Consider the following 15,601-nt stretch of genomic DNA (forward strand, 5'->3'; position numbering starts at 1 on the left):
ATTGATCAGTTTAATGTGTTATGTAGACAAATCAATTACTCAGTGTTTTGTTTTGTTTCTTTCCATCAAGAATGTGAGCTGGAAGGTGCATTAGGTTCCTTTTATTCCCTTTAGGCGCCATCGACGCCTCAGGCTGTCGGCCATGTGCCACTACTTACTTTACACCTGTGACTATATGCTCAGTAGAAACACACACGCATGCACGTGTGTGCGATAGCATGTGTGCCCTGGTGTGTGGATGTGCGTGCGTGTGTGTGAGTCGGGACCAGCAATACAAAACAAAGCTGATTGACCCGTGGCCTTGTTGAGCGCTTAAGTCTTTGCATACACACACATACACACACACGCAGACAACACACAAACGCAGACGGACAGGTCTAAGGGATCTTGTCTCCTGTCACTCCGTATGACACAACGCATCCACTTCAATCACACCGGCTTCTGAAGAAGTAAGGGTGTGTGGGAGAAGCGTCTCTCTCAAACGGATAGAAATAAATTGCAGCGTTGGCGGTCAGACTGCGAGGACTGTTTGTGCGTGTGTGGTTTGACGAGGGGGATGCAGTCAATGGGAAATGAGTGGATGTACTGTTAAGCGTGTGTGCACCACACCATCAAATACTGTTGGGCAAGCTCGTTAATTAAGTTGAGTCAAAGAGCCGTTGTAGGATTTACTTCCTTGGACGTGGAGGCAGTAAAATCTGAGCTCTGGGTTTGTGCGTGAATGACGGATCAGTGGCAGAGCTGCAGGGAGGAAGTCAGTCAGTGAAAATGAGCTCTATGGGGTCCGAGGGCGCCGACATCGTCTCGCGACCGAACGGATCGAATTCAGCGTTTTCATAACCGCCGCTCTCTTCTGTCGGATACGAACGCCGTGAAATCGTCCGTTCTGGAGTTACTTATTTTCACAAAGCGCGTGGATTAATTGGTCAGCTCGTTTTCACTCTACGTTTTAATCTCCTTTTGTTTCCTCATCTCCCAAAAACGTGTTCATCCTCTGATCCATCTCTTCCTCTCCTTGACAGGTGAGCGCCGATTTCATAAAGAAGGGGGAGTTTACACTGGAGAGGATGGGAGTGACGTACAAGGCCAAAGCCCACCTCAAATCTCCATTTGACCCAGAGAATAAACGCATCAAGGGCATCTATGCGTAAGAGGCACCACGCACGCGAAAACTGAAGAGGACACCATGCGTTCAGAGCACGAGCCTGACAGACGCTGTGGTATTTGGAGCTGATTTAGTCTTAACGTGCTGGACTGGAAGATTTTGTCTGTCATTTAATATAAAAGTTGGCCTGAGAAGAGACTGTCTAAAATCTGTAACTCAATATAAAGGGTGCTTATTTGATTCTAGTATGAATGATGTGTTGTTATCATTACTATAATTTTTCACCCGTGTTTGTGAAAGAGCTCCAGGATCCCTTTTTTTTGGGCTGCAGGATAATTGTAGATCATCGTTGTAATCATGTTCTCGCACTATATTGTATTATGATGCAGTGCTTTAATACTTCGTCTTAAATCCAACCTATGAGGCCGTACATAATCATATTAAGGATACAGCTATGCTTCAGCGTTATACTACCTTTTTAAAGCAGTTTGATTTAAAAAAACAAAAAAAAACTGTGACTATTTATCATGTCCTGATAATAAGGAGTGTTAATCAGAGTTGGAGGGAAATGGAGAAGAAAAGCACCCTGAGGCATCGAGTTCCAGCCGGGAACAAAACACTGCTGGGGAAAGAAAGGGGTTTTTAGTAAGAAGCTGTTACAGATGGAACCTTCTTGTTCCCCGTTGCGCTCTGCGGCATCAAACGTCTGCTGCAGTCCGTTCTAGTTTTTCCCTTTTTTAACAGATGCAAGCGTATTCGTTAAAACTGGTCTGCCAATTCAGGCATTCTTAAGAGCTCACATTTCTTGTCGTTTTTGCGGTTAGATTACACCAACCGGTGTCTCCCAGCTGGTTGAATACTGGGGCTTGTTCAGGGCGGGTGGAGGTTGGATGGGTCAAACAAACATCGGACTTTAAACTATTCATATGTTTGCTGGCCAGGTACGTTCGGCCCAATAGAACCCAAAGTTCATCACTGTGAACAGCAGCCAAGAAAAGGTCTGTGTTGAAGGAGGCGTTTGTATGTAGGGCTGCTATTACTCGCTGTGTTTACTAATGTGGAATGATTCATGGATTCGGCCCAGAAGGCCATTAATCACTGCAGTGGTCGCTCTCTGTAGTGTCTTCGGTTAATAAGAAAATGTCGTTGGTAAATGTGAAACTGACTAATAAAACATTACTTCGGGTCCTCTTACACAGTATGTATTTAGTTTACAGAATGTGTTTCATGGTGTGATATGAATATTGCTGAAATCGTTCTTATGGAAAGCAGTCAGTTTATCCATAAATGTGAAATGTCTTAAGTAAATTATTTGACCAGTGCAAATAACAAAAAAGACCATTATAATAGTAAATGTAGTGTCATGCCTGATTATTATGCATATAAATGAATTTGTGTTATTCTGTGTGACATTTATTATTTAACACACAATAACAATTCAAGGACCCGCAGTGGCATTAAGATTAAAAGAGTGAAAATAAAAATGTTAAACCGCAAACGGGATGAATGAAAATGGAAGTAATTTTATTCCTTTCTAATAAATGTAAAAGAGTAATAAAGTTAAACCACAGTAGAAGTTGACTTTTATTTTTTTGTCAAATCCCCACTCTCCACTCCATGTGCCGTGCTTTGAAACTAGACAAATAGAATTCTCATTCATTTCTGTTTACTGACAATAACATGGACGGAGGCTATAAGCACAGAACTGCAGCAGTTGTTGGAAAACCCCCCAAAAGAGGACTCGATTTGATCCCCAAAGGAAGCTGCAGCAGCGCTCGATTCTGCAAACTGACATGTTAAGCTTCCTTAACGTCTGCGGCCGAGGGCCCCGATGCCCCCCTCGTCCACTCAGGCGCCGGGTGTGAGGGGTCCGCTGGTGGGATGTGCTCCTCCCTCACAGGGGTAGCTGGGTTTTTCAAGGATGGATGTAACCAGCGGCACGGGCTGCATGTCCCACTCTCCCTGCAGAAATAACATTGTGATTATTGGTTTGATTCATGTTAAACCGTAGGTTTTAATTAAATAACTCCATAGTTGTTTTTGAACAATACACTGCAGCCCATTTCTCTGTGAGTGTATTTTCCAGTTAAACTGTGTTTCTGTGTGAAATTAGCAATCTCAGTTCAGTGTTTTGCCACTTTATGTGTCAATTGCTTCGTCGATGTCGTTGCTAATCGTCTCATTGAGTGAAGGTGAAAACGGGTGCATTGTTAGTATTATTTCCTCCAAGCAGTGGGTGGTTGGATGCTGTAAAGTGATCGGAGGGGCGGTAAAACCGTTAAAGTCCGTGTGCATGTGTGTCTACAGCTATATTTAAACGAGTGCAATAACTAAGCAATCCCAAATGTTCTGCTTTTGCCCCCTCGGTCTCTGGACGCAGGAGACTGAGGGGATGAGCCCTTTTTTACATATGGAGTACAAACGCCACAAAACCGACAGCCTGACTATATCCTGACTGTCGCTGCTCAATTACTTTGAGATTATTTAAGCATAATGGCTTCACCCAAACCATCTTGAAAGCAGTTGTAGTCTTTCAACTGCCTTCCAGTGGTGGCACCATTATTGGATTACGTGTCTCTTTTGTTCTTGAAATGAATTAAATACATTCAAGGGAATACTCCTGACAACTTTGTGTGTTGCAAGTTCAGACTATTCTGTCTAAGTGTTTAATTGGTGGCTTGGCGGTGGCTTGACTGGCTTGGCGGTGGCTTGGCGGTGGCTTGGCGGTGGCTTGGCAGTGGATCGTAGCGTTTGTGATCAGGGGCTCACAGGAAAGAGACGCGCACTCGACTGGTTGCAGTGCATGGAGAAGGGGGCCGTGTTATAAAGGGAGTCCAGCACTTCTCCGGCGAACGCGTCCCACTGCAGCTGAGAATACTGCTCCGTCACGCCGACCTCGCCGCACACACACCGGTCGTTTCCGTGGAACCTGGAGGGAAGAGCAGGAGACGGGTTTAAGGAAAAGTCGATGAAACTCGGAGGCGGGGGGGATTGAGAAGAACCCTGTTTCACTTTGAAGGACAAAGCATGTGTTTTGGTTTTTTTAGATTAGAAGAAGTAATCACATCTTTGGTGTGTTCGGGAGTGAAGGGCAGTGGGGGGGGATGCTGAAACCAAAAAGGTCTTGGACAGATGGAGGTGCAATGGAGAAATGAAGGGCAGCAAGCAAAATATTTTTGAGAGAGAGGTGCTACCTGTTAATAAAGCTAAAGTACTTCTGCAGGTATTCTGGTTCGACGTGGCTCTTGCACAGCTCCAGCTTAGTTCGAGGGTAGTAGTGAATGTAGTTAACACACATTTCCTCCATGATGCCAAAACCTCCCTTTTAGGACACAAGAGATTTGGATTGAGGTCGAGGAAGGTGTAGATACACGGTGCAAAGAGCATACGTGGGATGGAAGAAATATTAACGAAGGCGAAGAATGCGCAAGTGTTCTGTTGCTGATCAAGGTGAATTTACCACTGTAGGCGTGCTCCTGTCTTCTGTGTTGTAAGTACACTTTGTTATGAGGACATCGCCCTGTAGGACAAAGACCATAGAGGGTGATTTAAGGCTACTCAGAACGTCATTTAAGAGAGCCAGAGCACAGAGGTTTTGTTTTTTTTGCTTTTCGGGGCTCAGCTGCAGCGGTTTTGTCTTCTCCGTCTCCTGAGGACTTTCTATCACAGCACCAATTTCACAGACTGTCCCTATTTCCACTCCAGTTAAACACCTTATACAGCGGAGCGGTATTCTGATTCAATACTTTAAATGCAGGGGGAGGAAAAAATCTACATCTGGGGCACTACCATTCCGACGCAGTCGGCAGCGCTTGCTGAATACTAAAACATACAACAGTCACTGCTTCCCTGAAATGCAGGTGAAGGGTTAACTTTATACTTACAGGTAAAATATTTGCCATTTTCTTAAGAACTCTGATTGTCTGTAAGAAAGCGAAAACAAACACACAGCATTAAAATGAAACTTCAATTTGGGGATTCTGGTTTTTGAGCAGTAAACCTCAAATTAAGGCTGATGTGATTAGAATAATGCCAATGATCACAGTGCATTAAATAAAACAGCACATTGTCGTAGTTTTTTCCAATCCTAATGGAATTGCTTTTAAAATTCCTTTCTAGAATACATTTTGCTTCACCACCTTAATTTGGGGCATAATTGGACACTTAGTGATTTATTCATATATTTATACAGCAAAATGAAACATTCGGTTTCTTTTGATGATTTCCTTTGAGGCGGCTTTCACAGTTATTAGCCGTGATTGTGTGTTCGGAGAGTTCTGTTTGCTTTGCTGCAAATGGCTTTATAGAGTCTTCACATGTCTATAATGAGGCTGCAGGATATGAAACAACAACTGCCACACGTGTACATTCTGATTATTCTTTCTTTCTTTATTCATTCTCATTATTCTAACGTCAACAGCAGCTGGAGATTTTATCAGGCAACCTAGCCGATGTCCTTCTCTGCCCTGTGTCTGTTGTGTGTGTGTGTGTGTGTGTGTACTCTCGTCTACCTGCCCTGGGATATTGTGCAATAAAAAAACACAACAGATGTCTGTCTCCAAACAATGTCAATGTTGTTGTTTGTCAGTTCCGATGTCAAGTTGAACTTTTATTCATTATTTCCATGCCGCTGTCCTGTTATGATTGTGACTGATTTAAAACTATAAAACTTTCTGTATAATACCGGTAAATCGCACATTGGTATTGATTGTGCCTGCTGGCTTACGGTGCAGTGTGGTGTGAAGTGAACAGACAATGGTGGGTCTCTGCCCCGCGTTCCTCGGCTTCACCTGGTAGTGCGTGCTGAAGTGCTGGTCCTCCTGTATCACCTCCAGCTCTTTGCCCCCCCTCACCAACACTGTCCTCACCCCTCGCCCCGCCAGGTGCGTGTGCAGCTGGGATGCAAATACGTGGATTCCTCCTGGAGGAAGAGCCTAGACGGACGAACAGATGGACAAAGAAACAGACATTTTAAGGTCAAGCACCAGCCAATATTTTTCTGCTTTAGGGACCAAAACCTGGGAAAATATGTGGCATGCCAGCTGGAATATTTTCCCAGTTTTCTGCATACATACAGTCTGTGTACACTTGGAGGTGCAATATCCACTGAGGTAGAAGGTGTGTTGTTTGGGTGGGATAGCCATGATGGGAGTATAAACCAGGCCCAGCTCCATGATCCCTGCATCGTACCGCCGCAGACTCGGGCTGTGATGCAACCGTATCCCCGAAGAGTCCCGACGGCCTGCACAAAGAAAGATATGGAAGGTTACAACATCCAAGAAATACTTTGTTTATGATGTACGAACATGCGCTGTGTGTGGAGGGTGTGTGTTTGTAAAAGAGAAGGAAAGCGAGAATGCGTGTGGCAAATGTGCTGTATGTACCAGAAATAAGGAGAGGGTTGTGGTAATGGACCTCCAGACGAAGGAACCTTGAGGAACCTGGTCCACCCATAGGCATCCCTGCATCCGGAGGGTAGTAAAAAGCCTGCAAACACACAGACACACGCAAACATTCATTCATTATTCACACAACCACTTTGAAGTCATAGCAACGACACGTCTTCACGTGCACGACAGCTGATGAGTATGACAGCGTCACAATGCAAGTGCATATCTGTTTTTCCTGTATTATCTATTTCGCATTTTACATCTTCACAATAACTTGTGGATTGTTTTTATTTACTGCTGTGCAAACATGTTATATTAGAATAAAATTGGACAGAGACGGTATTTCATATACCATATTTTTATCCCTAACCCTCCCGCCTCCTCTATTAAACCCACTTTTCTTTAGCATCCTCGCTCATTCCTTTTTGATGGTCACCCAGATGTATATTCCTATGAAACATGGGCCAATTAACTGTGTGTGTTTTGCCCTCACTGCAGAGATCATAGAGGCCTCCACGGCCCCCCTGTTGCTTTTCTCTTCATATGTTTGGTGATGAAAATAATGGCATGGCCACTGACAAACTCCCAAACACCCACAGATTCTAACATACTAACAGCGACAGATTGTGAGGAAGAAAGAGATTTGAAAGTGATTATTGACACAAAGTCTGAATAAATGTTTTCTTTTGACAGCCTTGTTTAGGGATTTAGGAGTAGGCTCAAAACACGTTTATTCATTATCTGTATTCTCATAAGGATGCGCCCACTGAGACGCTGGACTTGTGAGGTACAGTTTGTGTTTCATCCTCTTTTCTCTGTGGAGTCTGAAATGTTCTGCTTATTGTGAAAAAAATATATTTTTTGAGCCACTGCTTGCCTGATAGTTCATAACATTAATGCATTTATCAAGGAAATGGGATTCTACTTGTGTCATTTACATCCCTGCCCTCACCTGTTTCCGGCCACCTTAAGCCGCTTCTGCTGGCAGACGCAGTTTGCAATGAAAGAGAGAAATGTTTCATTTGATCACGTCTCACGTCGTGGCGGTAACATCAGCAGGGCACACGCATTTCTTTTTCTCCAGAGTTTTTTTTTCTTCTTTTCTGACAGTGTTCTCATACCGTTGTTTCCCTTCTCTTTCAAAACGTCCCGTTTCCCTCCCGTTTGTTCTCCCCGCGAGGCCACGTGTTCCCCTTCTGATGCGGTGCCAGGGAGGATGAAACAACAACATTAAGAGGTGATGAAAGAGGCCTGAATATTTCCCACCTAATCTCGTCTTCGCGGCTCACAGAAGGCATCTTGCTGTTTTTTTTTTTTTGTTCGTCCGGCAGATAATCCATTCCGAAGGGGGGAGCGGAGCGGAGGAACGCGGTGATGTGCTCACCGCTTCCTGTCCCCTCTGCTTTATGTGACCGGCGGGCCGCTCGCTCGGTCAGCCGTCTGGTTAGAAGCGGCGGAACACAAGCGGGGAGATTTAATGCCTGATGAATGACCGACTGACACGGCTTAAGAACAGAGGCGTGTTCCTCCTGCACAGGAGGAGAACAGGACACGACCTCCTGTCTTCAGTGGTAGTTAATGATGACCAACCAGCTGGTCAACTTGCCAAACTTCAGCCATGATCTGACCTCTTCTACCTGTTTCTAAATGACCGATTTCTTTAAATTTGTCGTCGAGTGTCCGTTTAAACCAGTCTGGGAATATTCGGATGCTAGTTTACTTCCCACATACAGACTGTCTCCGAGCTCTTAATAGACTCGTGCTGTGTGTGGGATTTTTACCAGGTTTTCTTGTTCTAGGCTTGGACATTAATAGCATAGGAGTTATTGTTTGTGTATTGTAGTGGATCCGGGGACCAGAAACCACATTCTTTCCGACACTTTTTCAATTAGACACCAAATGAGAAAACTCGTTCTTCTTTATCTAACAGTGTCACGTGGGTGGATTGTTGCATCTTTGAGGAGTGGTTTTAGATTCTGACTTTATTCTCATCAGAAAAGTTAGAATCGGATAAGTGGCGGGAACACGTTTTGTAGCAATTTAGTAGGGAACATGGCGTGAATGTAATCGGTGTAAGGTTGCCCTTGAGGACAGGAGTAAGTGATGTAGGAGATGTGTGTGGGTGTCCGTTTCCCGCCATACCTCAGCACCCATGGCCCAGGCGGCGAGCACGTGTCGGCAGAAGTTGAGCTTGCCCGGCTTCATCTTGTCATCACAGGAGCCGCTGTACTCTGGAACGTCGCGGACATCCGGAGAACATTCAAACACTTCCATGTGATGCACGATGGCCTCGTTACCTGGAGTTATCACTGACTCATACTGACGGGAACACGGAGAGAGAGAGAGAGAGACGAGAGACGAGAAGTGAAAAAGTGAGAATCTACAATACAAGAAAAAAATGTATGATACACGTCATGTTGTTTTTTGCGACATACTGTGAAACTGCTTCTATTTCTTATGATACCGTACGTTTTTATTATCAGGTTCTTAACATTTCTGAGAGAATATCATACGGATGTGTTTGTTGTGTTAGTACATATTCTTAGATTTATGTTTCTGTCCATTCTTCATCCAAAATAACCCCTTTACTGTGTAAAATGAAGTGTTTTCTATTTTGCGAGGCGTTTATCAGCTACCATGACGATGTGGTTCTTTGGCATGTTTTCAGGCAGCGCCTGTATGAAGCACCAGTAGGTGGTCTCCTGATTCGGGATGACGACGTTCGGCGCCACTACGTCGAGCGTCTGCACATCCGGAGGCAGGGCGGGCGACGGCGTGTCGGGCCGCAGCATCAGCACCCTCTGAACGCCTGTGTGGATCCGGGACAAGTTCAGCTGATCCAGTGAGGCAAGTGGTTTGTCCAGGAATCCATAAATGATGTGCACAGTTCCCTCCTTGCCAAAAAAACAACAAAAATAATCAGAAAATAAAGCCCGTATGATGGCTGCAAAGGAGAGCACAAACAGCAGCTGTGTTTTTCAAGGGAACACTCAGAAGGCAAACAGATTTTTCATTTCTTTGTCACGTTGATGACCGTTGGGTTTGTTAACTTAGAGAAACTATAATCATTTTGAGGAATGTTTCAGTGGAAACCATGCTAACATATACAGCGCAAGTACACCATGTCTTTATGTTACGCACTCAAACGGCATCTTTCCCACCTTCCCGTCCTGTTACTGCCACCTGTTTACTGTCGCGTTCATTCGGTTGGGGATTGACGGATTTGGCTTGAGGTCGTGCAATATATGTAAGAGCTATGTCATTTTTTTTTATGGGATCATTTTACATGTGCACACAAGATTTAAAAAAAATATATATATAAAGGAGAGACAGAGGCATAACTAAATGCTTCTAACTAGTGAACATCGGACCCGTGGTCGCTGTCATGTGCACAGAAGGAAAGGTGTCACCCACCTCTATCAGGTAGTCCCTGGGATCGCAGGTACTGAACGGCCTCTTGAAAAGCAGGTGGAATCCGTCACTTTTGTGTTTGGCTTCTAGCAACTCGTAGTCCTGTTGGCTGTCCAGAGAAACGTGACCCTCGTTGTCGCTCCACGCATCCTGAAGGAAAACACACGTAGTGTGGAGCGTGTTGAATTATAAAAGAGAAGTGAAAGGGGACAGTTTGAATTGCAACCAGGTGGGAGACGTAACTAAACAGAAGAGGCTGCTATCTTTATTGCAGAAAAATAACCGGTGGTGGAATTTAAGTGAAAACGAAATTATTACCTGGGAAGATGTATTGAGAAACAAAATAAAGCTTCTTTTTTTAAACCAGAGTGAAGGGCTGTTGCCATTCTTAATGTTAATTAATGGTTAATTTCTAGTTTAACTCCAGCGAAAACAATTTTTTCAGAGTAATCAGTGATACAGAGGTGTTGATAAGCCTTTCCTAGCCTGTCCATAGGATACACGTCTCTGCCAGGAGGCCGTGCAGCATCTCAGTCTATCTACTTGTGTGTTTCTCACACACATATCCGTCCAGAATAGCACCTAAGATCTCTGTATTTCTGTCTCCCGCTCAGCCCCTCTTATGTAACTGTTCCACACACACCGCGAAAGGATTCTGAAGCCAACGATTTCGAAAATGAATAAATTATATATAAATCTGAAAAGAAATGTGGGCAGTATGCAGTGTCTGTTCCGTGTGTTATTACACAATAAAGCTAAAACCTGCGAATGACTGGTGCACAGAGTCATATCGTTCTTTTGATAATTAAAAAAACATGCTGGGTAAAAGAAAGTTTGTCTTATAACACTCCTCACATTGGCATATGTACAGGTTTGGTCACTCTGATCCTCTCTCCTGCTGTACTATAGGCTTGAGGACAACCTTTCCCAAAGGTGATTTCCAACCTTTTTAACATGTGAATTAGATATAAGAACAATATTTGCTTGGTTAGTTCATGTTAAACACTATAATGCTTGTTAATAGATGGTTGAAAACAAGTACAATAACAGAAAATATGCAGGAGCTAATACAGGAAACCGATGTCAAACCCTTTATACATTTTTTTTGTTGTTCATATTGCGGTTATTTTTTATTTTGTACATTAACGTTCTAACTGAGATTCACTGTGCTCAATGAGAGTAACTGATGTGTTATATATTAGTCGGTCATTAAGGAAGAAGATTTTTACTTAAAAAGCTGTGAACTCGATTTTGATGGCAATATTAATTGTTTTCTGGAAAAGTTCATCTGGAAATTTCAGACAAAAATGTCAGATTGTAAAGCCTTTTATGCGGCAAAAAAAAGAAATTTTAGACATCTTAATCATTACAGGATTCAATTTTGATATGCTAATAACTGCTCATGATTCCCCAAAGAACTTCAGCTTTTAGTGCAGTTTGACTGGTTTCCAATTAGCATGCGTTGATAACATCCTTAGTGACTATGGGATCATGAAGCGAGCCGCCAGCCGCCGGCTCCTCATGCAAAAACACCAACGTGACGCCTCGGCGACCACAGACAGATGAGGGGAACTTCTATTCCTAAAGGACTTCCATGTAATCCTTCTGGATTTATCTATTTGACTTTTGAGTGAAAAAAAGTAAAAATGACAATAAACACCTTATGTAGAAAACTGCTTAATATCCCCAGTTTTAGGGGAAAGACTTCAGGTAATCTGGATATATTTTTATTTTTATTTGTCTCGCCAAATTATTTAAAATGCTAAATTTAACCCTAACCCTAGAAGACAGATTACAGAGTTAACATACATCCCTGCTTACCCCAAAGTAGCTATTAGCCCCGGAGTCCCAGAGCACCACCAGGTCGGCGTTGGTCAGCTCCCCGCGGTCGGACATCCCCAGAACCACGCCGTGTTGGAGGTCCGCCACCCTCAGCTCCATGTAGACCTCCTGGTCGGCGTAGCTGATGTTCCAGGCCAGCTGGAGATCCCCGTGCGGGTCCAGGGGCACGCGGAAGGGCATGGGCAGCCGCGGTGGAGCGCTGGAGGGGTTTGACTTGAGGCCGGACACTTCGATGGCGTTGGAGGGCGCCTGGTACGAAGCCACCAGGATGACCATCAGAGCAGCCAGGGCTGTGAAGTACATGATGGTGACGTCCTGGAGGCGGAGGTTCTTGTTGCAGATTCTCATAGCCCTAAATGACGGCTCTCAATCGCCGCCGGAGCAGATGGATTTTTGTCTCTCAAAGTCTGCGGCGCTGTAGTTCTGTAAGAGGTTTAACTCTCAAACACTCGCTGGTTTTGTTTTGTCTTTTCAGCTGTGGTCCCCTTTATGGCCACCGTTGGCTGGTGTCTCCCTTGCAGTGGTGACGTGAGGTGGGTTACTCTTTTCTTGACATGTTTTCTATCCTCACGGGCACTCGTTTGCTGTCAGATTTGACTTTGGTTTGAGTTTCACTAATCTTTCCAGTCTTGCCTGGTATTGTCTCCTCCTTCTGAACAACTGCTCTGTCTCTCTCTGTCTCGTCCCTCTCCCTGCTTTTTAAGACACTCCTCCCTCGTGAGTTGTCTGTTTTTATCCATTCTAATGGTATTACATTTGTTGAGGAAAATTGGATTGTCTCCTTTGAGCCCCCGGGGTCAACCATGATTCTGCACATCTGCCCGCCCCTAATTGATCCTAATTCAACCATGGACATTATCAACAACAATCTGCTTCAACTAACTCAACTTTATTGCTCGCTCCATCTCTGTCTTCATTTTATTTGCATGTATAATTCATTTACTTGTGCATTTTATGAAAAACTACACCATTTTTTCATAAACTCTTGCGTTGCCTGTTGACTATTTGACTATTCGATTTAGATTCCACGGGCAGCAAACACTTGCAGGGGTGACAACAAGGCATCGCTGCATTGGGCTCTTTCCTCAAGCCACCGCCTCAAGCAGCAGAAGACCTAATCAAAGTGTCAATTTTGGGTGACAAACACACGGGAGACACATTCACGGTTGGTTTTGAAAGGTTAGTAAAGCCCCTGTAGAAAAGTGTGTGTGCTTGTGCTGTTTGGCCTGTGCCCACATTCTACACACATCAGAAAAACATTGCAGCATGTCAAAGATTTCAAACGGGGGAGCTTGACTTTGCACAAAATCCGGATTTAGGGCAAAACAAACACACAGTCGAACAAACAGCAGAATATCGGAAACAAGTACAGTTCAAAATAAGGAAATGGATTTTAATAAAGTCACGCAAAATACACAAGTTATAAAAACACAAATACATTTTGTTCTAAAACCAGCTTTAAATGGTTATGAAAGGTTTTAAGAAGAGGTTAAAATGAAGACAGAGACAGCATGTGGTTGCAGGTATGTACAGGTGTCCCCCCAGGGACATGCATGTTGTTGTGGTTACAGAGGTTAGAAAGGGCCATGCTGGCCACACCCAAGTGAAACAGGCTCCTAACCAGAGAGGGCAGTGAAGCTCTTCTTTACAGCGCGGTGCTTTCATTCTTTTCAGTCAAATGGATTTGGACAAGTCCAGGGTGGATGGATGGACGGTTGGCAGGACACGCTACCTTGTTTTCCAGGGAAAGCTCGTCCTCAAGTGTGCTGTAGGGCGAGTGCGGGACATACAAGTACACGGCGTACTTGACGTCAAACGTTTAAATGCATTTTCCGTAAAGGAAAAGGTTTGGATCCGAGCGGTAAGCGGAGAGAACAGAACGCAGAGGCACAGACTGGTTAATGTGATAAAGGCTGTTACTCCCCGAGGCCAGATGTGTGTCTCTGGCCTTCACTTTAGGCTTATTAATCCTTTTCTCTGTGTGCCTTTCTGTTTCGTTCCGTCTTTTACACCACGGCACCTTCTCACTCGCTCTCTGTCTCTCTGCTACTGCTGATCACTCTCTGTCGCTCTCTTCCTGCCAAGTCATTTCTCTTAGATGCACACTTATCTCACTGTCTCCGCTACTGATGCGTCAGCAGACGTGAACGCCGTTAAGTCAGCTGTCATCCAGAGGCAACGACAGAGACAGAGGAGGATGGAATGGGGGATGGGGAGAACAGATTTTAGGAGAGAATAATGATTCTTTGTGTAATCGTGTCCTTGGTTTTTGTGGGTTTTTCGCAAAATGCCTGAGGGTCTATCTGACATTATCCTTCCCAGAAAAATCCAGATATTGCTCTCTAAAGTTTCCCATCGTGCTTTGCTTTCTGTTTAGGATAATCTGATGCATGGTCAAACACAAAAACAAACACGTACTGTGGATGAAGTCAATGCCACAACTGAGCTTCAGCTTATGAACATAGTTTTCAAGTTTTTTGTTATGAATAAATGGTTAACATGCATTTAGACACTCATAATGCTACACAATATAATACTGGAATACGTGCAACCTGTTCATAAACTGCATCAGATATTGTGTTGCTCTAACCAAGTGACGAAAGGACACCAGAGTTACACGTTTCACAAAAACAGCCTCAATAATCAGGAGAGTGGATTTAAGAACATTCTGTAATTCTGTAATAAACCCATCACCTTCATTAAATGGTCAAACATGCAGAGACCTACCACAGTTACCGTTTTGCAGTAATGCATCAAAGCACAACTTTATTTTGTATTTTGCTCCTTGCAACTTTGCTCAAGGCTGGGTTGTGAGATTCATGTAACATTGTAGTTTAATAGAACCACAAAAAGTAGATTGATAAAGTCAGCACGTCACACAGCAATATACCATATTATGGGACACCCGTAGTGTTCACGGGGCCCACGACAGATGGCCAGTTTTCCTGTTTGTTAAAGCAGCTTGTTAAGGTGGATGATATTATTTGACGTCACTGTTCACGTTCTGAAAATAAACCAAAAATCAAAGCTTAATTCAAATGTTGCTGTTGACTTATCTCAGCATATGAGCTTCCCTCCCCCAGCATGTGAATGTACACACACACACACACACACACACACACACACACACACACACACACACACACACACACACACAGAATGGATAAAAGCAGAGTTGACATCAACATGACAAATCTAACCATCTCATTCTCTACTGATATAAATATTTTACAGCAGCCCACTCTCAAAGTGCACTAATCTCCACTTCTGGGTGTTTGAATAATGAATGCAATGAAAACTCACTCTGCTACTCTTAACGCTGCCTCGAACTGCCCCTTCTTCTGATCTGAATGGGCGAGTCGTTGTAGTGGTGGATTGAGTAATAAGAAGAGATGATGAGCGATGATGATGATGATGAGCGAAAAGTTGAAAATGGGTGAAAAAAGAGAGAGAGGGAGAGAGAGAGAGGACAAAAGTAGTAACAGTTTGCATTCATTATGTCTGCTGCTAATTTCATAAACGTTTTGTTCAAGACAGAGGGACTGTTTGCTTTTCCACTTTGGACTTTATAGAGTTGCTTGTCAAAGATACAGTATATATGGCAAGGAGGACGTACTGATTTGTCACATTTAATCTCCAGTGGCTGCGTGAGGGTCTCCTGTTTGTACATTTGCAGACTTTTGTTAGAGGACTAAAGGTGCACTTGCTCTCTCCGCTCCATCCCCGCTGCACGTATCTCTTTATTTCTTCGGCTGTTTATCTTGATGGCGACCTTTATGGTTTCTAATTGTTTCGATGGCGATGTGTAAATGTCACAGGCACATCCCCGATCTAAAAATACAGCATCACTCAA

General features: G+C 43.8%; 2 protein-coding genes across 3 annotated transcripts in view; one reads left to right on the forward strand and one right to left on the reverse strand.

The window, feature by feature from the left end:
* sardh (sarcosine dehydrogenase) overlaps positions 1-2,678 on the forward strand; it is a 28,075-nt gene extending 25,397 nt beyond the window's left edge. For both annotated transcript variants that reach the window (XM_040198349.2, XM_040198350.2), the window contains one exon: positions 1,023-2,678. In XM_040198349.2, the coding sequence (XP_040054283.1) occupies positions 1,023-1,151 (129 nt within the window). In that variant the 3' untranslated portion in view covers positions 1,152-2,678. The remainder of the gene's footprint in view (positions 1-1,022) is intronic.
* Positions 2,609-12,474, reverse strand: dbh (dopamine beta-hydroxylase (dopamine beta-monooxygenase)). Its single transcript, XM_040198392.2, has 12 exons — positions 11,728-12,474; positions 9,910-10,056; positions 9,132-9,389; positions 8,638-8,814; positions 6,490-6,592; positions 6,181-6,347; positions 5,896-6,039; positions 4,990-5,028; positions 4,566-4,625; positions 4,300-4,427; positions 3,875-4,034; positions 2,609-3,067 (listed from the first exon to the last, which is right to left on the reverse strand). Exons 1-12 carry the CDS (start codon positions 12,094-12,096, stop codon positions 2,954-2,956), a joined length of 1,866 nt encoding a protein of 621 aa, XP_040054326.2. The 5' UTR covers positions 12,097-12,474; the 3' UTR covers positions 2,609-2,953.
* Between the last annotated feature and the right edge of the window lie 3,127 nt (positions 12,475-15,601).

Source organism: Gasterosteus aculeatus, chromosome 14 (assembly GCF_964276395.1).
Source record: "Gasterosteus aculeatus chromosome 14, fGasAcu3.hap1.1, whole genome shotgun sequence".
NCBI lineage: Eukaryota > Metazoa > Chordata > Actinopteri > Perciformes > Gasterosteidae > Gasterosteus > Gasterosteus aculeatus.